At 46.8% G+C, this 21641-nt stretch overlaps 13 protein-coding genes across 13 annotated transcripts; 5 read left to right on the top strand and 8 right to left on the bottom strand.

Annotated features, from left to right (window-relative positions):
- Positions 1-249: 249 nt before the first annotated feature.
- On the bottom strand, positions 250-879 carry V1513DRAFT_460581 (uncharacterized protein; the record flags this gene model as incomplete). Its single annotated transcript, XM_066899843.1, has 2 exons — positions 250-579; positions 634-879. 2 exons carry the CDS (start codon positions 877-879, stop codon positions 250-252), a joined length of 576 nt encoding a protein of 191 aa, XP_066751223.1.
- Positions 880-2266: 1387 nt separating this feature from the next.
- On the bottom strand, positions 2267-3640 carry V1513DRAFT_460580 (uncharacterized protein; the record flags this gene model as incomplete). The annotated part of the gene is made up of 2 exons (XM_066899842.1): positions 2267-3481; positions 3572-3640. The coding sequence occupies 2 exons, from the start codon at positions 3638-3640 to the stop codon at positions 2267-2269; spliced, it is 1284 nt and encodes a 427-aa protein (XP_066751222.1).
- Positions 3641-5424: 1784 nt separating this feature from the next.
- On the bottom strand, positions 5425-6057 carry V1513DRAFT_460579 (hemerythrin HHE cation binding domain-containing protein; the record flags this gene model as incomplete). Its single annotated transcript, XM_066899841.1, has 2 exons — positions 5425-5754; positions 5812-6057. 2 exons carry the CDS (start codon positions 6055-6057, stop codon positions 5425-5427), a joined length of 576 nt encoding a protein of 191 aa, XP_066751221.1.
- Positions 6058-8579: 2522 nt separating this feature from the next.
- Positions 8580-9286, bottom strand: V1513DRAFT_452252 (uncharacterized protein). Its single transcript, XM_066899100.1, has one exon. It carries the CDS (start codon positions 9078-9080, stop codon positions 8736-8738), a length of 345 nt encoding a protein of 114 aa, XP_066751220.1. The 5' UTR covers positions 9081-9286; the 3' UTR covers positions 8580-8735.
- Positions 9287-9329: 43 nt separating this feature from the next.
- V1513DRAFT_238531 (uncharacterized protein) lies at positions 9330-10046 on the bottom strand. Its single transcript, XM_066894437.1, has 2 exons — positions 9883-10046; positions 9330-9822 (listed from the first exon to the last, which is right to left on the bottom strand). The coding sequence occupies exons 1-2, from the start codon at positions 9937-9939 to the stop codon at positions 9418-9420; spliced, it is 462 nt and encodes a 153-aa protein (XP_066751219.1). The 5' UTR covers positions 9940-10046; the 3' UTR covers positions 9330-9417.
- V1513DRAFT_460578 (uncharacterized protein) lies at positions 10042-10962 on the bottom strand (the record flags this gene model as incomplete). Its single annotated transcript, XM_066899840.1, has 4 exons — positions 10042-10132; positions 10159-10466; positions 10524-10685; positions 10927-10962. The coding sequence occupies 4 exons, from the start codon at positions 10960-10962 to the stop codon at positions 10042-10044; spliced, it is 597 nt and encodes a 198-aa protein (XP_066751218.1).
- V1513DRAFT_452245 (peptidase family S66) lies at positions 10866-12288 on the top strand. Its single transcript, XM_066899099.1, has one exon. The coding sequence runs from the start codon at positions 10987-10989 to the stop codon at positions 12052-12054; it is 1068 nt and encodes a 355-aa protein (XP_066751217.1). The 5' UTR covers positions 10866-10986; the 3' UTR covers positions 12055-12288.
- Positions 12289-12294: 6 nt separating this feature from the next.
- Positions 12295-13455, top strand: V1513DRAFT_238457 (uncharacterized protein). The gene is made up of 2 exons (XM_066894436.1): positions 12295-12858; positions 12923-13455. The coding sequence occupies exons 1-2, from the start codon at positions 12394-12396 to the stop codon at positions 13250-13252; spliced, it is 795 nt and encodes a 264-aa protein (XP_066751216.1). The 5' UTR covers positions 12295-12393; the 3' UTR covers positions 13253-13455.
- A 625-nt stretch (positions 13456-14080) lies between these two features.
- V1513DRAFT_452241 (uncharacterized protein) lies at positions 14081-16116 on the top strand. Its single transcript, XM_066899098.1, has 3 exons — positions 14081-14535; positions 14591-15062; positions 15117-16116. The coding sequence occupies exons 1-3, from the start codon at positions 14263-14265 to the stop codon at positions 15740-15742; spliced, it is 1371 nt and encodes a 456-aa protein (XP_066751215.1). The 5' UTR covers positions 14081-14262; the 3' UTR covers positions 15743-16116.
- Positions 16117-17075: 959 nt separating this feature from the next.
- Positions 17076-17450, bottom strand: V1513DRAFT_427552 (TFIIH subunit TTDA/Tfb5; the record flags this gene model as incomplete). The annotated part of the gene is made up of 4 exons (XM_066896224.1): positions 17076-17201; positions 17254-17317; positions 17364-17379; positions 17432-17450. 4 exons carry the CDS (start codon positions 17448-17450, stop codon positions 17076-17078), a joined length of 225 nt encoding a protein of 74 aa, XP_066751214.1.
- Positions 17451-17770: 320 nt separating this feature from the next.
- On the top strand, positions 17771-19611 carry V1513DRAFT_466630 (uncharacterized protein). Its single transcript, XM_066900079.1, has 4 exons — positions 17771-17911; positions 17974-18035; positions 18101-18158; positions 18415-19611. The coding sequence occupies exons 1-4, from the start codon at positions 17849-17851 to the stop codon at positions 19351-19353; spliced, it is 1122 nt and encodes a 373-aa protein (XP_066751213.1). The 5' UTR covers positions 17771-17848; the 3' UTR covers positions 19354-19611.
- A 104-nt stretch (positions 19612-19715) lies between these two features.
- V1513DRAFT_452231 (uncharacterized protein) lies at positions 19716-20556 on the top strand. The gene is made up of 4 exons (XM_066899097.1): positions 19716-19857; positions 19916-20056; positions 20142-20192; positions 20244-20556. Exons 1-4 carry the CDS (start codon positions 19855-19857, stop codon positions 20466-20468), a joined length of 420 nt encoding a protein of 139 aa, XP_066751212.1. The 5' UTR covers positions 19716-19854; the 3' UTR covers positions 20469-20556.
- On the bottom strand, positions 20523-21621 carry V1513DRAFT_452229 (uncharacterized protein). Its single transcript, XM_066899096.1, has one exon. It carries the CDS (start codon positions 21551-21553, stop codon positions 20567-20569), a length of 987 nt encoding a protein of 328 aa, XP_066751211.1. The 5' UTR covers positions 21554-21621; the 3' UTR covers positions 20523-20566.
- Between the last annotated feature and the right edge of the window lie 20 nt (positions 21622-21641).

Genomic DNA, 21641 nt, shown 5'->3' with positions numbered 1-21641 from the left:
GGCGTTTTGTTCGTAATGTTCAAAATCCGGGCTTTGGTGGCCGTTTAATACAAAGTGGGATTTCCAAAAGTAGAGTTACAAATCACTTAAGAGAAATTCCACAACCACACCCATAATAATTCAGTGTACATTAGAAATATACGCTAAAAAAAGTCCAAAAACAATTTTCGTATTCGCTGAACCGATCTACGGCTTAGAATGGACAATCATACAACTTAAAACGTACTAATAAAGTCTTCATAGAAGCCATTACGTAGTGATCGGCTCTTCCGGAAATTTCATGAACATATCTCTGATCTTGTCAATTGGAGCAGTCAACAACGCAACTGCAGTCTCGAACGGCGGTTCATTCGGCGCGGAGGGGTGACTGTGGGTAGGAACAAAATGTTTGGTTCTAGACAGTCTTTTGGCTAGATTCACGCTTTCTTCGGCGCTAATGACACTCTCAATCTGTGGCAACTGAATCTCTTGCTCGCTCGTCATGTGATGGTTAAGTTCACTCATGATGCGGTTCAAAATGGGAATAAAATCTTTGTCACTCGGCTCCATATGCTCAAACTTATACAAGTCATTCTTTACCTGTAAACTGAAATTAGTGAATACGATTAACGAATATAATGTCCTTAAACGCACCATCTGGTGTTCATTACGGTCCTTGTCTGCGACAGCCTTTCCATTTGGCAAGTATTTTTCAAACGCTGGATAGAGAACGATTTCCTCGCCTACTAAAAGGCGAACTGCTTCCCACGCAAATTGATTAGCCCATCTTTCACGATTATCTTGGCTGTCAGCTCTAAGAACCGATTCGTAACAATCCTCGATGTCGCGGCGGTCCTGCTTCAGAGCTTCACTTATACGGGGACTTGTGTGGCTGCTCATTTTGCTTCGCAATACTTCGGGACTCTTGCTATTGAACGAAAAGTGGATTCGGACAGTGATCAAAAAAGCCTTTTGTAGTTTCCGACTAGCTAGCGTTGGCGCGGAGAACTGACGTGTGTATTGTATCATTCCACCGCCTTACGCGAACGAAAAAGGAAACGATATGACAAAGTGTGCAAGTTGATCGCCACCGTCAACTGCTACGATCATGCTTCAAATCTAATAGCTATTTATTATGTTGATTGCAATGTGTATATTCAATAATCTTGTGGCTGTCACAAGCTATTGCATGCCCTTTATAAAGCAGCATTGTAAAGGCATAGACGATAATATTTCTATGTATCGTCTTGGCCGTAGCTTGGGCCACCATAGAGAAATAGCAAAATCTCAGATTATCGAACTATCAAATTCGTCATCATATAAAGCGAATGACTATACACCGCCCAGGCAGCGATCATTGAGTGTGATATCTTGCGACAACTACGGCTAATTCTTCCAACTGCGGCTCAATTTCAACTGCAGTTTTAGCGTTGCAAGCTATCACTAACGAACACTTTGACCGTAGATGACGAACGACATGATGGAACGTGTTTGGCTAAAGTAGATTAGGATAGATCGACGGACGGCGATTTGCCCGAATACCTGTTGCTGCATTCTTTCCGGCAAGAGTATTCGAGTGACTTACCCTGAACCTTTCGATCGGTAGTTCAGCATCTACCAGACAGCCGGGAAAGCTTTAATATCGCCGACGGTAGACTATCCATGCCGAGCTTATCTGCAATGTCGGTATAAATTGAGTATTTGATCATTAAAGTCATGGCGATTTATATTTATTCACTGCCAAAAATTCCATTCTATTATGGTAATATGAAACCTTAAACCCAGAGCCATGATATCTTCCAGTTTCTCGGCAGAATTGCAAGGTTTAGCCGCTTAGGAAGTTAACACATCAGTCCTCTGCTCGTCTGTCTTTGTCAGATTACATGCAGGATGGAACCATCAGATCTCAACATTTTGTTCGTAATGTTCAAAATAAGGAGTGTTATTCAATACAAGTGGCTAACTGTTGTACACAAGAACTGTGAAGAGCCTACGATAGATCTGAAAGGGAATATAGTGAACTAAAGTGAATCCAGCACTACGAGTAGATTAGGTGTGCGAGATTGGAGGGGCTATATTATGCCAATTCCAAGCCCAGGTGTATCCGAACATCATACCCTGTGATGTAGGGCGTGCGTCCTTCCGCGTCTGCGTTATTCTAAAGAATAAATACGTCTGGATTCGATGAATCGATCTGGCGATATACATCCCTCGTTGACTATTCAAATCTGCTGCTATAATGGCGTCAAAATCTCAGTATATACTAATTATTGATAGGATAGCGGTCTCACAGACGCTTCCCCTTCTCAGCCAGTCCAACTGCTTCAACGGGCCAGCGTATCGATGGCCGCCACGATGCATCAAGAGAATTATATATCTCCTTGACAAGCTTCTCGCTCCAACCAGTCAACCACCAGCGTCGATCCAACAGCCTAAGAATGACGCAGTAGTGAGCAAGGATAACAAGGGCCATTGGCTGCCGACTCCACAGGAGTGCTATATACTCCTGCGGAACAGTGATCGGCCATGCCATCGCACTTCGCACCTGTTGCCGCCGGGTATAGAAGTCTTCAAAAACCTCTCGCAATATGCGAATAGTGGAGCAATATGTTTCTTTTGCTTCACTTTCGCTATTATCGTTGTTAACCTCATCTAAGTATTCAAGGGCAGCGCGGGCTTCAGCCGGTAAAGTATCTCCTGTAGTCCGGCCCTCATCTCGAAGGAGAAAGCCCAGTTGACCATTTTCTATCCAATCCCATGCCGTGCGCAAGATCTCATATACACCGCGAAGAAGGCTGAACGCCTGCAGAATTTCTTCGACTGGTGCCATTCCGTGCTCGATTCCCGTACACTGAGACGAAGCAAACGCAAAGACAGAAAGGATGCTAGAGAACGCGAAAAGCGCGTTACAGTTCACACGCGTGATGTTGTTGAGCTCTGGTCTAAACGAACTGAGAGCTAAACTATGATGTCTGGTGGCGATTTCCACGTACATCATCTGACTAGGGCTCCTGTCATCACTGTTTATCTGGACGAGATGGAGAGCAGACAAAGCCAGCAAGCCGTGCATGAGAAAACGATGAGCAAGTGCCTCTTTCGGGACGACGATCCTCCATATTTCTTGGGTTTCAGGCACATCCGACCATGTCCGGTAAGTCTGGGTTGAGTAATGATGCATCAATTCTAGATCGCGCATGTAAAGATCGGATGTGTATTGAGGGTTTCGACCAATCATTTTACTCAATATGTCCAGGGGTTCTAGACTTGAGGGAGAAGTCGTCGATAATCTGCTACCACCGGTGCTTAAGTGAGACTGGCTGTATATTGAATTTGGAGAAAAGAAGGAACTCTCGCTTGAAGATCGTTCTTCTGTATCGAGACTTTGTTGATTGTCGCTATATACAGTTCGAGACAAGAGGAGGCGGTTCACTGAAGACCCGGTATATCTGCAGGCTATGTTGTGCTTTGCGCAGCTGTCACATCGCGGCATCTTCTCGTCACACTTTGTACATAAGTCAGTAAGGAAGATATGATGGTTTTTGGTTTTGGAGCGTACTCCTCGCTTCCGCCACAAAAGACTGGTTTACTATACCTTAACTCTTCTCTTCTTGCATTGCAAACACCCAAGCCTTGACTTCGTGTGAGATCTTCTTGACGGCATTGCAGTGAGCAAAACATCTGCCGAGAATATTGCTTCGGTGCGCTCCCAGCTTTGAATACAAATTGGATCTCATATTTGATCCGCTTGATCCAGTTTGCCCCAGAGTTTTAGGTATCAAATTTACATTTCCTAAAACCCTAAACTTTATAGGGTAATAGAATTATCGAAGTCCGGTCTGAATCACACGGACAGTCACACGGACAGAGACGCTTCTGGGTTTGGGTAACATTTACAAGCAAAGATAGCTTACTAACCATCACATGCAAACCCAAGCGACTGCGTCGCCTTTCAAGGGGTTGTGACAGGATTGGTCCTTCGGGACTTTGTGTGCTTATGCAACGGTATCCAGGGCTGGTTCGAATGCGGATATCCGCCAAATCTGTGTCTATCCGCCATCCGCCATCCAAACTTGGCGGATTTACATCCGTCATCCGTCATCCGCCATTTTGTCGAATAAATACGTCTTGTATCCGCCATGATCGAATAAATCTACTAACTTTACACTAACCAAACTAGGTTAGAAAATTGCCTTTCGAAGTTTAGTGCAGAATAGTTTTGTCAACTATAAACTATGGAACAGCCTAAAGTTTCTGATATAGAATCGATATTTGGACACACCGCGAGTCATTGTAAGTGATACGAGGCATAAATATGAATATCCACAAATGGCCAAGGCAGCAAGAGATTATCTTGCCATTCCCGCGTCAGAAGTCTCCGTGGAAAGACTGTTCAACTCGGGCCGAGACCTATTGGGTGTTCGTAGACACTGATTAAACGGAGAAACAATGAGGATGTTAATGTTGATGAATACTATGTATAGAGATTAGAGAATAGTTGATATAGCTGTTGACAGTATAAAGAGAACAATAAATATACAGCGATGACCCTGTAGGCTCAGCAACGTAATCCTAGATATCGATATTGTGTTATTCGCTATTCGCATATTTATTCGCAGCCCCTGAAACCCTAAAACCCTGAAACCCTGAAACTCGCAAGTAATGGTCATAGTCTATTACGGTTCTAACTCAAGAAGCAACAAAGCCATTAAGGCACAAACAGTCGAGCATCATCATCAACATCCGCATCATCTCTCCCTTCAGTGAGGTTTTCTCACACCCAGCAGGTCTCTCCACTGCGTTAAAGAGCCTCGCTACTAATACTTCAGAGGTAGGGATTGCCAAGAAATCTCGAGCAGCAGCTGCCATCTGAGAGAAATCTCGTTTATTGACCCTCCACCACTGGAATAACCATTCGGATCGTCCATGGCCTCTATGGCGATGCCTATTCGAAAGTGCGGTTCGGCGAGAAGCATCGTAGGGTTCTGTTACCGATAATGGGTGGTGGCTTCCCGTAGCGCTATATGTACCAAATTCGCAGGCGAGATTCACAAAATCACAGAATTCACCTTGAAACATTGCTCAAAGCTTATACAAAATCTAGTGAGGTGGATACATGGGGTTGGAGAGGTTTCCAATGAATCTCAGGGGGTATGAGGGTTTCTAGTATATTACAGCCGCATCTTATAGAGCATTCAAAGGCGTGTATCTAGTTTAGCTACTACCTCTTCCGAGCACAGTTGAGATTATGCACAGGTGCGGTAGAAGGATTATGGATATTTGGCGCTAGTTAAAATATACAGGCTAGCTCCTATCTTTGTTCACGCGCCAGAAAAGAAGGTGTTCAATTACCACATGATTTTGACAACAGTTATCATCATAATTATACCCAACTATAACAATTCCGTATTCATCCGAAAAGTACTATTATTAGTACCTCCTTTAAAATTACGCAGTTGTCGATTCAGAAGGGAATTTCTTGAACATATCCTTGAGCTTGTCGATTGGAGCGGTCAATAATGCTACTGCCGTCTCAAATGGAGGCTTATTAGGTGCTGAGGGATGACTGTGGGTAGGAACGAAATGTTTTGTTCGCGAGAATGACTTGGCAAGCTTGATGCTCTCGTCATCACTGAGAGCTCTCTCAATTTCTGGCAGCTGAACTTCTTCCTCGTTCCTTATATGCTCTTTAAGCTCATTCATGATGGTAGTCAACGTGGGAATGAAGTCTTTGTCGCTAGATTTCATATTCTGGAACTTGTACAAGTCATCCTTCACCTGCAGAAATCGAAAATTAGTAAATCCATAATTATTTATTTCCATCTCAGAACATACAGTCTGATGTTCGGTCCGGTCCTCATTTGCCACTGCCTTTCCTCCTTGAATATGCTTTTCGAATGCCGGATACAGCAGGATTTCCTCGCCGATCGAATGACGTGCAACTTCCCAGACGAACTGGTTGGCCCATCTTGTCCGAGTGTCGTTATTGTCGGCTTTTAAGATAGAGTCGTAACACTTCTCGATCTCACGGTGGTCTTGCTTGACTGCGTCGATAATATGGAGCTGCGTGTGGGCGCTCATTTCGCTATACTTCCGGGTGCGTGTTATAATAGACGATACTGCTAAATTTTGAACCAGTGGGGCTCTTTTTGATAATGTCAACAGATATTTATTTGTCGGAAGAGATAAAAGACTGTTCATTGCAGAAGTTCCCAGTAAGGAGCGGATGCAGGACTGGGGTTTTAATATAGTAACAGCATGTATACTAATGAAAGTCGAAGCTCAAATATCGCCATTAACCGCTGTCCAGCTGATCAGCAAGTGGTCCATCAAAACGATGAGGCCAGATTTCGCGTGTTTGCAACTGAAACCCCGTGATTCGCGTAATGATGATCTACACCAAGAGTGGATGTAAAGTTACAGTTGTCGCGTCAACTGTGCAAACCTTAACTGTTCATAGCAGACTACTGAGACTAGCTTCATCCATACTAATAAGCTTAGTTAATCTTCGCTGGGCAAACTCGTCGATGCTGATTTTGAAGTTCTAATGACGTAAACGTTCACGAGCCCTAAAATAGAGTGGGAATGTGGGGCAAGGGTTCGGGTTACTAAACGATTGCAAGTTAAACTCTAACTGAATTGACTTCCGCATTTTCGTCTAAGGTTTCAACAACGTCAAAGGTCTCAAGGAGCCATCGGAAGTGAGCAACGTCTTACTTGTCTGAACGAACGAGGATGGAGTACTTGGTAGGCGGATATGGAGGATTAATCCGCCTCGAATAATTGTCCGTCAATACTTAGCTAGGCGGATAGGAATGTCTAATACTTATCCGCCATGTCCAGGGATGTTTTCCAATATGCAATATGCAATATTGCATTACATTTTCATATTGCAATAATATTGTATTGCAGAATCCCATATGTATTGCAATTGATAATTTTTGTAGAATTCCAAGTCTACAATCGCCCACTCGTGTGGCTGGCATTGCCGAAAGCCCGAGTCTAGGCGTAGCCTGTTACAATTTCGTCTAAGCCATCTGCAGCCTCAGCGCTATCCTCTTTCATAAGTAAACTCTCAGCGTCCTCTTCCCGTATGATGGAGCCCCTGCGCGTTATGCCTACCAATCCAGCGTTGGAGGCACTCTGTCCGTTCAATTATATCCAACACCCAGTCTTAGTCTGTCCCATCTTATTGTTCTCCGACCACCAGAGAAGACGCGCTCAGGCTCTACAGACATAGACGGTATTGATAGTATATCAATTGCCATTTGCTGGAGTTGAACTTTTGGAGCCACCGTTCGAGAGCTTGCAGGCAATCGGATACGGGGCTCATCGATAAACTGATCGAACTCGTCCTCATCAGGAAGTTCTGTTGAGCGATGACGGGCGGCATGCGAGACAGGACATTGTCGACAAAAACTCTTGTGGACTCCATGGATCTTAGGAACTCTCTATTGAGATAAACTATTGAACTACGGACCAGACAAGTGGGACAGACCCCCTTTGACTGGTCACACAAGAAAAAGCAGACGAGACACACAAAGACACGAAGCCAACAAATGGCGCAACGAGACGAAGATGCAACCGAGAAGAATCCAAGACGCAACCGAGAAGAATCCGAAGAAGAACATGGCCGACTAGAACTACAAGAACCGACTACGTGAGAAGAACTGGATTTGCTCAACAGAATTGCCATATTCTCAGGGGTGCCGGAGCAAAACTCTATCCAGCAACGTCTAGGTGGAACCCTAACCTCGTTCAACAATTAAATTTGATTTCACCTGTATTGACTGTAGCAATCGTTGTAATTGATTATCCTTTTCCTTTGTCAAATTAGCTATACCCACAGTACGATCCTCCTGCTCAGGCCGCTCAGGCATGACAAATGTATTGTACTCTAAATCCCAAATCCGGCAGGCGGCGTCAATTGAATTGTCGTGCCATTGGTGTGGCCAATTCTGCTTAATATAGGCTTGTCGCTTCGAGGGATCGAGAAGCAAGGCGGCGGCGTACACAGGGACATTATCGGTCATGGCATAGTATTTGTTGAGGACAAACCAGCCCATGTCAATGGCTTGAAGCATAATACGGTCCTCTCGCGCGTCACGCTCCGAGTATTGTTGTTTTGTCTGTTCGTAATGGAGTAGCAGAGCGTCCATTAAAACAAGAGTTTGCGAGATAGAAGCATTACTTCCCTCCGCATACAGGGTTGCTGACGCAAATGGTTGGAGAAAGGTATGCGTCTTGCTCAATAATTCCCAATCCGAGCTATTAAGAATATTACCCTCAAGCAGGGTATCGTGATCGAGCAAGAACTGGGTGATATGCGTTGTGTAATAGCCTACGTTCGAGATCTCGAATCGCTGTAATACAGCAGCAATAGTTATAGCCTGTGTCTCGCCGCTGTGGTCATGGCGACATTCTGGCAGTCCTAGCAGTGCTTTCCTAAGCCGATAGTCCTTGTCGACCCATTGAGCACATACTGCTAGTAGGCCATGGCGATGGGGTGACGTCCAGAGGTCAGTTGAGAGGTGAATCTTTGATACAGCGCCTTGAAGGTTCTTGTCTCAACTGCACTTCGTACAACGCAAAATTGGCAGCAATATACCGCATTACAGTACGCCGCGAAGTAATAAGATGGTCCTCAATAGCTGGATTGCAGGCTAGAGAGCAGCTAGTTCTGCCAGCTCGTCCCACTCAACAGCTGAAAAAGCGACTCTACGCCTAGTGAGAAGGCATACAATTGCCTCAACATACTGCTAGCAGTTAAATACGTTTCGGAGAGCAGCCTCGGATGAGCGAGGCTGTACAAATGACTCAATCGAGGTCAACCGAGAGCCTTGAGATGAGGGTGACGTCTCATATTGCTGTATGAGACGGCGATGTTTCGCGCCGGCGTGTGTTCGACAATTGTTCTTGTAGGAATTCTCCCACGAGCAGTGGATACACCTATACGTTCGCCGCCCTTTTTGACGACCATTTGGAGTCTTCCGAGGGATGGATTTGCTAAAGAATGCTCGAAAAGGAAAGTCATTGTCATCATCAGAAAGAGGAGTGCTAGCGCGCGATGAAGAAGGGTCTTCAGAAGCCATAATATTGCTCATCTCAAAATTGAAAACTCCTCTACAGAGTAATATTTTAGCGTCTGCATATGATTAGATAAGCTGAATTGACCAATCAGAGCTCTAGTATTGAGGCGCGTACTCGCGAGATTGGGATGATGGCGAGTAGAGTACTCACTTAAGTACTCGAAGTAAGTACTCATAACTCACGTGAGTACTCATTTTACTCTACTCGTTTGCCCATGTATAGTTGGTTCGATCTCAGTCCGTCACAGACTCCCCACTTGCAAGTATGGTGTAGTACCTCACCAGAATGTTCCTCGCCCCGTTGATGTCTCGGTCACAGACATACCCGCATTGAGCGCATCTGAACACTTTGCTATCGCCGACGTTGTTCAGATGCCCGCATGTTCCGCAGGTCTTGCTTGTGTGGGCCTCGCTGACCAGCACAACACGGCACCAGGGGTACTCCCTTGCCTTGTTTAGAAGGCGTCGCTGGAATCGGAAGTGGGAGCAAGTGGCCATGGCTCTCGACGTCTTGGATCTTGGACCTGATCCTGCGACGCCCCCTGCCTGTGACCATCTGCTGCGTCTCGAACTTTGGAAATATGACCAGATTGAACGAACTGCACAAGAATTTGGCAGTCCGGCAATGCAGGTCATCCACCAGATTCCTTATCCGTCGCCGGATCATTGCAGCTACCCTCTTCATCCGCCACTTCTTTTTGCGCCGTAACCCTTCACTGACCACCGGCTCTGCAGGGCATCCATCCGGTGGCACAACCTGTAGATGTGGTCAATGTCAGCCTTCCCCACTTCAAGTACCACACCATCCGGCGTGTACCCTGTCATAAATGTCCGTACACCCGGAACCAAGGACAGAGCAACACTTGCAGGGCATTCCATCTCCTCTAGTGGCCCGGGCACGCACAGATAAAAGCGACCTGTAAGCCTTTCCATCACCAGCCTGCTGTCATAAAGCAGATTCTCAGGAAGTCCCTTTTCACTCTTCAAAAGGCGTACTTCCCACGGCACCGCAGCCAGTGCTTGCTGTTGATGACGATGCTCTCCTGGAAGCAAGAGCGGTACCGGATCTTAAACACCTTCTTATCAGTCTTACCTAGCTACTTCCGACGCAAATGCCTTCAGAAGGTCATCCATCGCAGCGTTCCGGATGTCGTAAGGTGTCTCCTCGAGCCAGGGCTTTTTCAACAACTCTAACACCTCTTTGTTAATCGCCCTCGCTCTCAACGCCTTCTTCGATCTAGGGACCCCCTCATTCATTATGGCGCGCAGACATTCGTTGTATGTCCAACGTGCCGCCCCAATCCACTTCACCAGGATCTTCTTATCCTCTGCGGTGGGGTACAATCTGTACCTTTTGGCCTTCGCCGTGGGCTCCTTAGCGGACTGAAATAACTTCAGCCTCTTTGCTGATCGTTCCACTTCATTTTCATCCACCGATCAGTTAAGTTCATCGTGGACCTCAGCATGGGAAGACCACCACAGGCAATTGGCCCAACCGCGGGCAATTGTCTCCGAACCCCACTCGTTGGCGTCGAGAGAAGAGGAAGGTTCAGGGTACGAAACGCTGTTCCAGAACGGTAATGGGGGCTGTTGTCGTGGTAGTTTCTGTCGTCGTTTGGACTACTCTAGCCAGAGCATGACGCAGGAAGGCTATAGAAGAAACACAAATATTGAAAGTCTGATCAACTTGCAATAAACTTGATCCTGGAAATACTGAGTAACGGTGCCTGGCCCCAAAATAACATCATGACTTTGTTCAAAACTAGTGAGGACGCTCTGTCCAACTGCTAACTCCGGTATATTTTGGGGAGAAAAAAGCTGGCAAGGTGAGTAATCCTGACCAGGTAAAATATAAACACACCCAAGTTGTCCTACTTAACTCGCAGATTATTTGCATTCATTTTTCCCGAGGGGTTCCAAAATGCCTCCAAGTTTGAGAGCCAGCCAAAGAAGGCTCCGACCTGGAAGTCGAGTCGCCATTGTATCTCCTTCTTTTGGCGCACCTGGACTGTTCCCCCATGTGCACGACCTAGCCATGCGGCGGTTACAGAGCGAGCTTCAACTTATCCCGGTCGAATATCCGACAACGCGACAGGTTGGGGCAACGCCTCGCGAACGTGCAGCAGACCTCAATGCCGCCTTTGCAGACGCAAGTATTGAAGCCATTATGGCTACAATTGGTGGGGATGACCAGATAACGGTATTGCCATTCCTAGACAGTGACATGATCGCGAAGAACCCAAAGCCTTTCTTTGGGTACAGCGACAACACCAACTTGCTTAATTATCTCTGGAATCTAGGGATTAGTAGCTACCATGGCGGCTCGACCATGGTGCACGTTGCGCGGCCAGGTGGTCTTCATCCACTCTCCACGAAATCATTGTGCGCTGCGCTCTTCAGTGGTGGTGATCTTGAGCTGCAACCCGTCACTGAGTTCAGCGAGGATGAGCAAGACTGGAATGATGCAGCTTGGAGTGATTCCAATGGCCCATCACCTAGTCCGATCCAGGCCTCGGGTGGATGGGGCTGGCACCAACCGGATCGAGTTATCACAGGTCCTAGCTGGGGAGGCAATCTCGAAATTTTGGATTGGAACTTGGCAGCAAATCGTTGGATACGGAACAATCCGGCCGACTACTCAGGTTGTGTTTTGCTGCTTGAGACATCTGAAGAGATGCCCTCAGCCGCCTACGTGTACCGCACGCTGCGTAATGCCGGGGAAAGAGGACTGCTGGCCCAGTTTCCCGCCGTACTTGTCGCTCGCCCGAAGGCATCGAATATACAAATACAGCCGACCCCGGAGCAGCGTATGCAGTATCGTCAGGAGCAACGTGAAGCTTTTCTCAAGGCTTTTGCCTATTATAATCCTGATGCAATGATTGTTTTTGACGTCGATTTTGGCCATACTGATCCCCAATGGATCTTACCATATGGTGGCATGATTACAGTAAATGGGCCTCAACGGCAAATAATCGCTCATTTCGGATGAGCTAGCTATCGATCGGGAAGACGATAGAGTGAAGTCAGATTCCGAGGAAGGTTGAACTGCTGCCAAAGACTTCGGACAAGATTGGTGTATACAACGGCAAGTTCCGACGTGGAATTTAGATTGTGCTTAAACCTTATGCGTTCCCATGTGGATTTAGACAAAATATAATATCATAATGATAGAAACGGTGAAGTGGAAGGTTTTGCGTCAACCCCGACCGCGACTCGCAAAGCCCTACCCCTGAAAATTGGGATTACGTCATAACTATGCTCTCCAAACTACGAGCTAGAATGCCATTCTGTCAATTCTAGTTTCCATTTATTACAGCGTACAGAGATTATGCCTCCTAGAAAACGTGCAAAGCAGGATGCGACAATCAAGCCAGAATTTGAGGCCGCCGCTAATGAACCTCCGTCACCAGCGGCCACTTCCATCTCCTCTGACATATCACAATCCACCACCCTAACTGAACACATAAAAGACGAGATTTCCAACGCAAACATCGAATCGATGGATCCTGCCTTGCTCGACGAAGAGGAACTCCCCGAAATCATATCCACCAAACCTCGCTTTGCAGGCGGATACGATGAACTTAAAACGTTCAAAGGGCAATACTATGCGGGAATGGCGATCGGGGGGTCACACACATGGAATTATGATCAGGGTGTGTGGAAGGAGACGAAGCTTGAGCCGGACCTATGGAAGGTTGACTTTCAGACAACGAAAAGAAGGGATAGGAATGCACCAAAGGGAAGCGGGGCGCCCGTAGGGACGGAGTATCATTGGCTGATTGTCGCGCATCAGGTACGTCTTCTCTCTTCCCGTCTGTAACATTTATTTCCGGATTCAAGTTGACACTAGATTTGAGTATGTACGAAAAGAAGATGCAAACACTTACTCCACGCACTTGACGGGCTCAAAATACAAACTTGCGCACAAAAACGCTGCGAGTGAGAAATGGTCCATTGGCACGGTGATGGGGCAGCGAAAGCGGGAGGTGGAGTTATTGGAGGATGCGAAGCGCAGAGTGGAGGGGCTGCCACCAGTGCTGAAAGAGCAGAAGGTGCAGGACACGACGCAGCAGAAGGGCCAGAGGACATTGGATAGTTTGTTTAAGATTAAAGAGGGAAAACATGGGACGAAGGACAGCGCGAAAGGTACGAGAGAAGATAAGGAAGGAGAGCGGGAGCAAGATTAAAGGCACTGAGGTTAGAATAACATCCAGAGGTATTGGCCTCCGGTCATGACGTCACTTTCGGAGGTATGGTTGTGTTGTCTCGTCTCCTTTGTCGCCAACCAGCCAGCTTCGCAAAAATAAATAAGTAATTTGATCAGTTGTCGTGTTCGACAACTGAAATTGTCTCTGTCGAGAGCGCAGAAGAACGATGATTCAGGCAGAGAACAACGATTGGCTCGCAATCGGGTCCGACGGGATCCATCTGGAAGTCATTATCGGAGAATACCGAAGGTCTTGAAAATAGCCGCGCGACAGCTTTTAGTTGACAACAATATTCGTGGCAACGAGGCAAAGGTAGCTAACTCTATGGGTGAAGAGTTGGATAAATTCTGATTAGCAAACAGTGAGACGCGTCAGGAATATCAATTACGTCTCATTAGCCCGAACAGATGCAGGAAGATAAGATATACTACTGTAAGACCTGACAATTCTAAAGGGGATCCAAGTACGATTGTTTCGTCCAGTTGGAGACAGTTCCTTCCAAGCAAAAGTAACAGCAATGTAAATTGCCAACGTCCGGCTAGTCCTTGAGATTAGCATATGGCAATTATGAGCCTCCCGCATCACAATTCCTCGAGATGTGGTTCTTGTCTTGTCTATTATAGTTCCAAGCCTAGCGCTACGACTGAAACTTGATCAAATTTCAAATCGAAATTGCATTCGGTTGTTAGGGTGTTCCATAATATATTATCGTTCATGGTTCACAGGCATCAAGTCTCCAGCCCCATGTAGATACAACAATATGGGGCGGCTTTCCCCGGCCTCCCTTAATAGCTGTGTGGCCAGCAATGGGCTAGGGTTTCTTTTTAGTTGCCCACAAGCCGCACGGTTGCGTCGAGGCTGCGTGTGGCTCTCACGTTCCGTTCCATCTTAACACCACAACACAGCCTCACAGTACTCATATATATCGGTAATTTTTGTATACGTACATGCAAACAGACGATCCGTGTCTTGGCTGAATCTTAGAAAGCATGTCGTTCGCGGAGGCGATTTCAAATGACCAGGAGACAGTAGGAGAGTTGCGGACAGCATTGGACGAGTATCAGTCGCAAATCGACAGATATGAGAACGAATTGGCTCGGCTTAATGCAAAGATTGAAGAAATCGAGCGGTTACATGAAGTTCAGGAGGCGGAGATACACACTCGGGACATCGAGCTGGAGGATATGAAGGAGGAGGCTCAGAAATTACGTCTTGAGAACGCAAATGAGATCGCCAATTTGAATGAAGCACTGGAACTTGAGGCATGTTTGGTCTCCTAATATTGCTTAGAATTGTAGCATTAATTTATCACAACAGCGACGCAGCGTTGCGGAATTGCAGCAGAGCCTGCAGGAACAGGAGAGGCAGTTAGCGCACCACATCGCTATACCTCGACCTCCCACAGAAGACGAGTCAAGCGTGTCCATCACTACCGTAGAATTAAGCAATGTCGATAAGCTCCTATATGAAAAGGAAATAGAGAGTCTCCGAATAGATCTCGCCGACTTACACCTCAAAACCATTGCATCCGAAAAGACGTGCGAGGAAGAAGTGCGAAAACTCCAGCAGGATCTGGTCGATGCACGAATACAGAACGGAAACCTACTCAACGAGATTACAGAGTTAGAGTCGTTAGTATGGGAGAAAGCGCGGTCAGAGTCAAGTGAGTCGGTGGCGGTAGACGAATTTCCAGAGAGCCAAGATCGTCTCGGTTTGGGTGACCTCAAGGCCGCCTCGACGTTAGCTGAGGAGATTCTCGCCTCATCGCCGGCCAAAGCCTGCTCGCAAGGTGTGTATCCTGAAGCTGCGCAACCATATCACAACAAGTTACTAACGTTCCAAGATCTTGAAAAAGAGAATCACGAACTCCGCGAGTCAAACATTGCGATGGCAACATATATCGAGCGCATAGTCGAGAAGCTGCTCGATAACAAGGCGCTGGAACACATTCTAGAACACTCGTCACCAACCAAAGAAAGCAAACAACGGTCTCGTACGATGCTAGGATCGAAACAAGGGACTCGCTCTCCAACCAAAACGCTAGCCGACAAACGCGGTCAGAAGAAAATCATTGGTATTGGTATCAATTTCGGAGCCGCATCGCCTTCTACCGATGAGCGTAGTCGAGCATACTTATCACAAGGTACTCTTTCACCCCGATCAGTTGCGTCCACATCACCAAGCTTTGCTGGCTACCCGCCGAGCAGCACGTCTCCCTCCGGGGGCAGCCAGCGTCGCGTTTCTTCTGGGGGTCAGAAATCACTTCTACCCCTTATGTTGTCGGAAGGTATAACCTCACCGAAACCTGACGGCAACGGCACCATGCCCGATTTTCCTCGACGAGTATTCAATTCACCACCGTTACCGTCACAACAAGGGCCCGCCGAAAAGTCGACAGCCGCCAAAGGGTCTGCAAAACGAAGTAGCTGGCTCGGTATTTTCACCTCACCGTCTGTTCAAAGCAGTTAGGTTTTAGACAATGTGGTGTAAATCTGCTGTACGATTATTTGGTTGGATTACGAAGTATTACAGAGGCTCTATGTTCGGATACTGTGCAGGCGAATTTACGGAGTTTAATAGTTTGGTTTTTTCTATCCGGTAGTATGTGGCTATAATTACACGTGCGCTGTTTAATTTTATTGTCTTTTAAGTTGTACTAGTATTATCTATGATACAGCAATTAAAGACTTGGCGGAGAAAACATCATTCTAATTCGAGAGTTCACGAGCGGAACGATTACCTGCCGAGCCAGAGTCATATTTCTAATATTATTAAATCCTTCACTTTCAGGCTTATGGACTCGCGTTTCCTTTATCCCTTCGCCTCTGTTCTGAGCCACGAATGGTTTAGTGTTATCGTTTCTGTTCCTAGTTGCTTTGAAATGTAACCTAAGAAGATAAATGCGTGAAAAGAAAATGAAGAGGCATTGACGGCACTAGATGGCTATTGAACGTTGGACACTAGCCTCCTCAAATCTGTACGTTAGATTGCAAAGTGTTACGGTTCAACACCGAGCGATTTCAATGTAAGTAGGCTCATACGGTCCTCCAGGACTTGTGAACGTGCGTAAATGGTCCGTGAAGGCTGATGTAGTCAGGTGCAATTACCCGCTCTCATCTGTATCTCATCGAAACCCACCTTTAGGTTTCCTTCGGTCACACAGTCCAGAATTCGAATTGACAAGGGGCGGGATTGCGAAGGAATGAATATGTAACAGTACCCTAATCTAATTAGGAAATCTATTTCTACATCTTTGTTTGTCAGCAGATGCATGGCGTTCGTTCGTAGCTCAGCGCACAATCGCTGGCGATCGCTGTTGCCAATGGGCGGTGGATGGGTTCTGTCCTCAAGTCTGAAGAGCTTCAGATTGGCAATGGTCATTGAGTCGCGGTGAACTGGAATGACGATAATTTCTGTCCTTGTTGAGATGGTGGTTGATGTGAAAGCTGATATTTTTGGGAAGGCGTGAAGGTGATAGTGGATACTCGACAAGAATTCGACGTATCCGTTCGTTAGTTCGCTAGGACTGTTGCGCGCGGTCCGGTTTGAATCAAGTACAGAATATGGATTACTGACTATCAATTCAACATGACGATAACCACCGGCATTCAGGGTGATACGTGAAACTTGGGAAGCGGCGGAATATGGCATGGCAAACAACCATCGCACATACCCGATAGGGACTATCTGTCGCCAACGAGCATGAACATGTTGAGATGAACAAATATTTTATAACTGATATAACCACCAACGCCGTATAGAATAATGTCTTCCGCGTACAATCCATAAATGTCCAAACTGATTACTTCCGCCGTATGTCGTCGAGCTCTGCCGGTTTGAATGTGTTCTCCGCCAGCTGGGAATCTAGTTCGCGCTTGACATACTCGACCATGCGCTCCTCTATGACAAGATGCTCGTCGTCGAGGTCCTTATCTGTCAGTAATTCGCTTATGAGTTACAACAAACTGAAGTAGACATACTGCGAGAACGATATTGTGGTTTTTTGAGTCAAGGCTGATGATGAGCGCCTTAATGGATGGGTCACTAAGAGAGTCAATCGGTGTAGGCTAAAATGCAACTGGCGACTCACCACTCGACAAGGACGCCTGTTAGATTTTATGTCAGTACGTCAGATTTCAATACATTGTATAGACTCACCTTTGACGGCCCGCGGCATTTCGGAATGGCAAATCTTTAGTGTAGGTGCTATCTGACTCTGGATAATACCATGGTTGCAAAATAGCGTTGCAACTTAGAGCACTTTGTCCTTGTTGGATGCCGCAAGACTGACACAACACCGACCCGTTAATAAGCGTGGGGTTAGGGCTATGGGCTATCACCGACACGCTATAAAATCGGGTCAGGAAACTCACTCTGTCAATCACTGCATTTACGCTGACCCAAATTTATTAACCTGGTCGCGATGTGGGTTGGAAGTTGACAAGGATACGGAACGTATGCGCCGCGCCGATAGTTAAATGTCTTCCTCGCTCGCCGCTTCCCTCCTTCTCATCCTCCGTCACATCTCGTTGTGGTTTGTAACATATTCTCCATATCGTCGAAAAACGCTCAGTAATGCGCCTTCTATACCAAATAGTGCATAATTTGCCGTTGCTTTCGCTGGCAGCTGCCCAGACAGTACGAGTCCTAATGTAGATCGTCGTTGCTTAGATATTGACTAGTCATATTCATTAACACAGGTTGTACACTTGTCCAACTCAGTGTCGGATTCAGGTGATCTCTTCCGCGTCCGTATCGAAAGGTGAGATTGTTTGTTATACGCCTTTTAGCGTGCTTCCTTGTATTGGAGACTAACTTGCTTGGAAGACTCGATGATTTGACTGGTTCCAACGGCGACCTCATCGTCGAGAAAACTACCTCGTTGGTAAGTTGTTTCGATACATACTGAAGAGCAACTGGTTCCTGTGTGCTAGTTTTTCCCGGTTCTGGTATTTTGCGAGCAATATTTGAGAAATGACATTTGGTCAATGACTTAGTCAGAATCATGTGATTTCTGCAGAAGTAGGTCAGATTGCCACACGATTGGAATATGCCCGCTGCATTCCGAGATATTTCTTAACTTTTACGAGCTCATTTACCTATCTGACGCGGGCCACTTCTGAGACTGCTAACCGATACAGATATACGAGTATGATCTAACTGAAGCTGAACACCAGTTTACATCTGCAAACGCACCCGTCCGTTTGGATCCGATTGGTACTGGGCAGATTTCTTCGTACTCCACCCGCGACAAGATTACTCGCTCGATGCCCCTGGACGAAGTCGTTGGAGACATTGCACTCGCCGTGGCTCCTCTCACCAATGGCGCTAAACGTGTGACGATCGCGATGGTCGTGAACGCAGTAAATGGCGAGCGGGTTTTGAAGCAAGACGTCTTTAATGCAAACGTCAAGCTTAGCAAGGTTGGCAAGATTGTTCGCGTCGAGTCGAGTGACAGCAACGTTTTTGACGTCGATGTCGAAAATCTACCCGTGGAATTAGCAGCTGGAGAGACTGCTTGTGCTGGCGAAAACCAGTACTGGTGCCGATTGATGGACGTTGCGCGTTCAGCGAAGTCCTCTGTATCTGATGCAGCCAGCAAGATATTATATTCTACCACCTCCGGCACCGGTAAGAAGCACAAATCAACAAAGGCGCACAAGGATAAACTAAATAAAGGATGCAAAGATTCGCATAGGAGAAAGGATAAGCACAAATATGCCCACGGCCATCGCCACAAGGGCGGTCGCAACGAAAGCGCGACGAGTATGATGAACGGCATCGCTCACTCGTTATTTACGATTGCATTTCCGCTTCTGATCGGCATTCTGACCGGCTCTATCGTCGTCCTAATTGCCATCGGCATTGCTGACTTCTACGCAAATTACTGTCTTATGCCGACGCAAGGCTACCAGACCCTGATCGTGACGGACGTCGCCATCAGCGAGAAGGAACTCGCGGAATTCATCGACCAGCGCCGCAGCATGCAGCACGATATCGATGGCGGTCCCCACAAGGATGGGAAATTGTCGTTCGAATCCGAATACGACACCTCGGAATCGCATCCTCTAATGAAATAGAGACGTCAATGTGATGTTTTCGTTTTGGAATTGCAGTAATCACTTTGAGAGGGTAATTATGGTTCGTGAATGGCACGGTGTTCATGTGTTTTATTGGTCATGGAGTTACTTTCATTAATTTATTGTGGGGTTAATTACAGTTACCCGCCGTAGCTTACCGGCTGCTGCGAGTGTATATATGTGATGAATAAATTGTATATATTTCTGTTCGTATCGAACTGCACATTAAAGTGTGAAGTAGTAAAGTTGTAAAACTTACTCTCAGTTCACCAGCTGGAGTTCTACAGTTGCGGATATGAAATCCCGGGCACGTGATCACCTCAAAACTTGAGCCGCCTCTCGATCGATTCCTTGACAGAGCAGCTCAATAATTTCAGCGAATCACTCACCACCATACAGTTGCATACGATAGTCGATCAACAAAAGATAGAAAATACTTTCTGTCGGTCTTTTTATTATCTGTCATTGCAAACTTAGCCGGTTTTCTTTTACAGGAAAAAAATGGTATACAGTCCATCCCCCTTGCCTTCGTCCTCGATCAAAAACTAACAGTTCACAACAGCTCCCGCTAACACTCCTCAACACATCACAAGGCCACCCGATGCTAGTCGAGCTCAAGTCCGGTGAGACGTTGAACGGGCATTTAGTCAACTGCGATGCGTGGATGAATTTGACACTCAAGGAGGTCGTCCAGACTAATTCCGTATGTATTTGGATGTTCCGATGTCATTACTATATGTTGATCTCGATCTATTTGTGGACTTCACAGAATGAGGCTAATGAGCTAGGATGGCACGCGTTTTTTTAGACTTCCTGAATGCTACGTGCGGGGTAATAACGTGAGTCGACATATTGCATCCCAGACCCGGTGGGAATTGCTAACGAATCAGATAAAATACCTGCGGGTACCAGACGAGGTACTCGACATTGCACGCGAGAAGAATCAGCAGCAGCGCGAGGAACAGCGGAAATCTAGCCAGCCGCAACGTGGCGGCTATAACCGTCAGTACAGCAGTAGCGGCCAACGGGGAGGTTTTAATCGGAATCGAGGCGGTGGAAACGTTGGTCGTGGTGGGGGGCAGTTTCAGCGTGGTGGACGGGGTACAAAATATTAGTACATCGTGTAGGAGTGCTACGATAGTGGATAGTTTCTTGTAACATTACTTTAAGCATTATACAATACACTACATGTCAAGATTTTTAGATCATAAATTCATCGACGTCCACGGCCACGCTTGCCGCGACCACGACCACGACGACCACCGCGAACGGATTTTGTCTCCCGTTTGCCTTCTTCGGTATCAGACTCCGCCTTGCGCTTCTTGCTGTTCATTTCTCTGAACGCGTCGAACGGACGCTTGTCTTTGCTCGAACGGGTCTTTCCCTCATTGGCCTTCATGTCGACATACGCCTTCTTGCTCATGATCTCAAGTTCGGCATCGTTCCACTGTGGCTTCGGATCGCGCGCAATGAATTTCTCAGCCTCGTCAACGCTCGCAAATTCCACGAACACACTACCTTTAAATTTCCTCTCGGCGTCGCGTCGAAGCCGTACCTGTCGCACACCAAATCCAAAACCCTCAAAAAAGCTCTCGATATCAAATTGGCTAGTCGGCGTCTCCTCGCCAAAACCCTTAACGTACACCGAGCTCATAAACGCCGACGCCTTTTCTTCCGGCGCGGGTTGCTTCAGCGGGATTCTTCGCCGAACCTTTTCCCTGTCATCGGACACTTCGAGTAATTCTTCGCTCTGGCAGAGCGCAGAGACGATGGCGTCGAGCGGTTGGAAGCGACGCATGCGCGCGAAGGACGCGATCGTGCTGATCGGGACCCAGCCCTCGTTCGCCGATGCGGTCGTCCAGAGGAATTTGTCTTTTGGCAGGTTCTGGTCGGAGAAGTAAAACTCGACTTGCTTCAGAATTGCCGCCGAGTCGGAGCTATGAGGGAGGACAGATGCGTCGGAAATGATGTTATGTTTCTTCCCATGCTTTTCTTTCTTGTCATCTTTCGTCGAAGCTTCGGCGGCTTCGCTGGTAATCTTCGTGCTTTCTTCTCGAGCCTCGTCATCTGCTGGTTCTTCTGCAGACTTCACCTCTGTTGCTTCGACATTCTCCTTCTCAACAGCAGGAGTAGCGGATCCCACAGCCTGTTCGACGGTCTGCTCGGCTGTAGGAACCGTAGGTTCCTCTGAGGCGTCCATATTGTTATTGTCGTGAATTCAATTAAGATCTGGGTTTTGATTTTCTAAGCAAATTCTTTCATTGTCGAATTTGATCGGGTTAGGGCAA

This window comes from Lipomyces chichibuensis, assembly GCF_038497645.1.
Source record: "Lipomyces chichibuensis strain CBS 12929 unplaced genomic scaffold V1513scaffold_46, whole genome shotgun sequence".
NCBI classification, from domain to species: Eukaryota; Fungi; Ascomycota; class Lipomycetes; order Lipomycetales; family Lipomycetaceae; genus Lipomyces; species Lipomyces chichibuensis.
Note: the sequence above shows the minus strand (reverse complement) of the source record. Positions and strands in the feature narration are given on the sequence as shown.

Coding starts and splice junctions, on each gene's coding strand:
- V1513DRAFT_238531 (XM_066894437.1), bottom strand. CDS start 9,939: ATGCCCTGCAAGTGTTGCTCTGTCCTTGGTTCCGGGTGTACGGACATT. Junction 9,823..9,882: donor GTACGGACATTTATGACAGG/GTACACGCCGGA, acceptor CCACATCTACAG/GTTGTGCCACCGGATGGATG.
- V1513DRAFT_452252 (XM_066899100.1), bottom strand. CDS start 9,080: ATGAGCAATATTATGGCTTCTGAAGACCCTTCTTCATCGCGCGCTAGC.
- V1513DRAFT_466630 (XM_066900079.1), top strand. CDS start 17,849: ATGCGCCTTCTATACCAAATAGTGCATAATTTGCCGTTGCTTTCGCTG. Junction 17,912..17,973: donor CGCTGGCAGCTGCCCAGACA/GTACGAGTCCTA, acceptor TCATTAACACAG/GTTGTACACTTGTCCAACTC. Junction 18,036..18,100: donor TTCCGCGTCCGTATCGAAAG/GTGAGATTGTTT, acceptor CTTGCTTGGAAG/ACTCGATGATTTGACTGGTT.
- V1513DRAFT_452241 (XM_066899098.1), top strand. CDS start 14,263: ATGTCGTTCGCGGAGGCGATTTCAAATGACCAGGAGACAGTAGGAGAG. Junction 14,536..14,590: donor ATGAAGCACTGGAACTTGAG/GCATGTTTGGTC, acceptor TTATCACAACAG/CGACGCAGCGTTGCGGAATT. Junction 15,063..15,116: donor GGCCAAAGCCTGCTCGCAAG/GTGTGTATCCTG, acceptor TAACGTTCCAAG/ATCTTGAAAAAGAGAATCAC.
- V1513DRAFT_452245 (XM_066899099.1), top strand. CDS start 10,987: ATGCCTCCAAGTTTGAGAGCCAGCCAAAGAAGGCTCCGACCTGGAAGT.
- V1513DRAFT_238457 (XM_066894436.1), top strand. CDS start 12,394: ATGCCTCCTAGAAAACGTGCAAAGCAGGATGCGACAATCAAGCCAGAA. Junction 12,859..12,922: donor GGCTGATTGTCGCGCATCAG/GTACGTCTTCTC, acceptor ACTAGATTTGAG/TATGTACGAAAAGAAGATGC.
- V1513DRAFT_452231 (XM_066899097.1), top strand. Junction 20,057..20,141: donor AGGTCGTCCAGACTAATTCC/GTATGTATTTGG, acceptor CTAATGAGCTAG/GATGGCACGCGTTTTTTTAG. Junction 20,193..20,243: donor GCTACGTGCGGGGTAATAAC/GTGAGTCGACAT, acceptor CTAACGAATCAG/ATAAAATACCTGCGGGTACC.
- V1513DRAFT_452229 (XM_066899096.1), bottom strand. CDS start 21,553: ATGGACGCCTCAGAGGAACCTACGGTTCCTACAGCCGAGCAGACCGTC.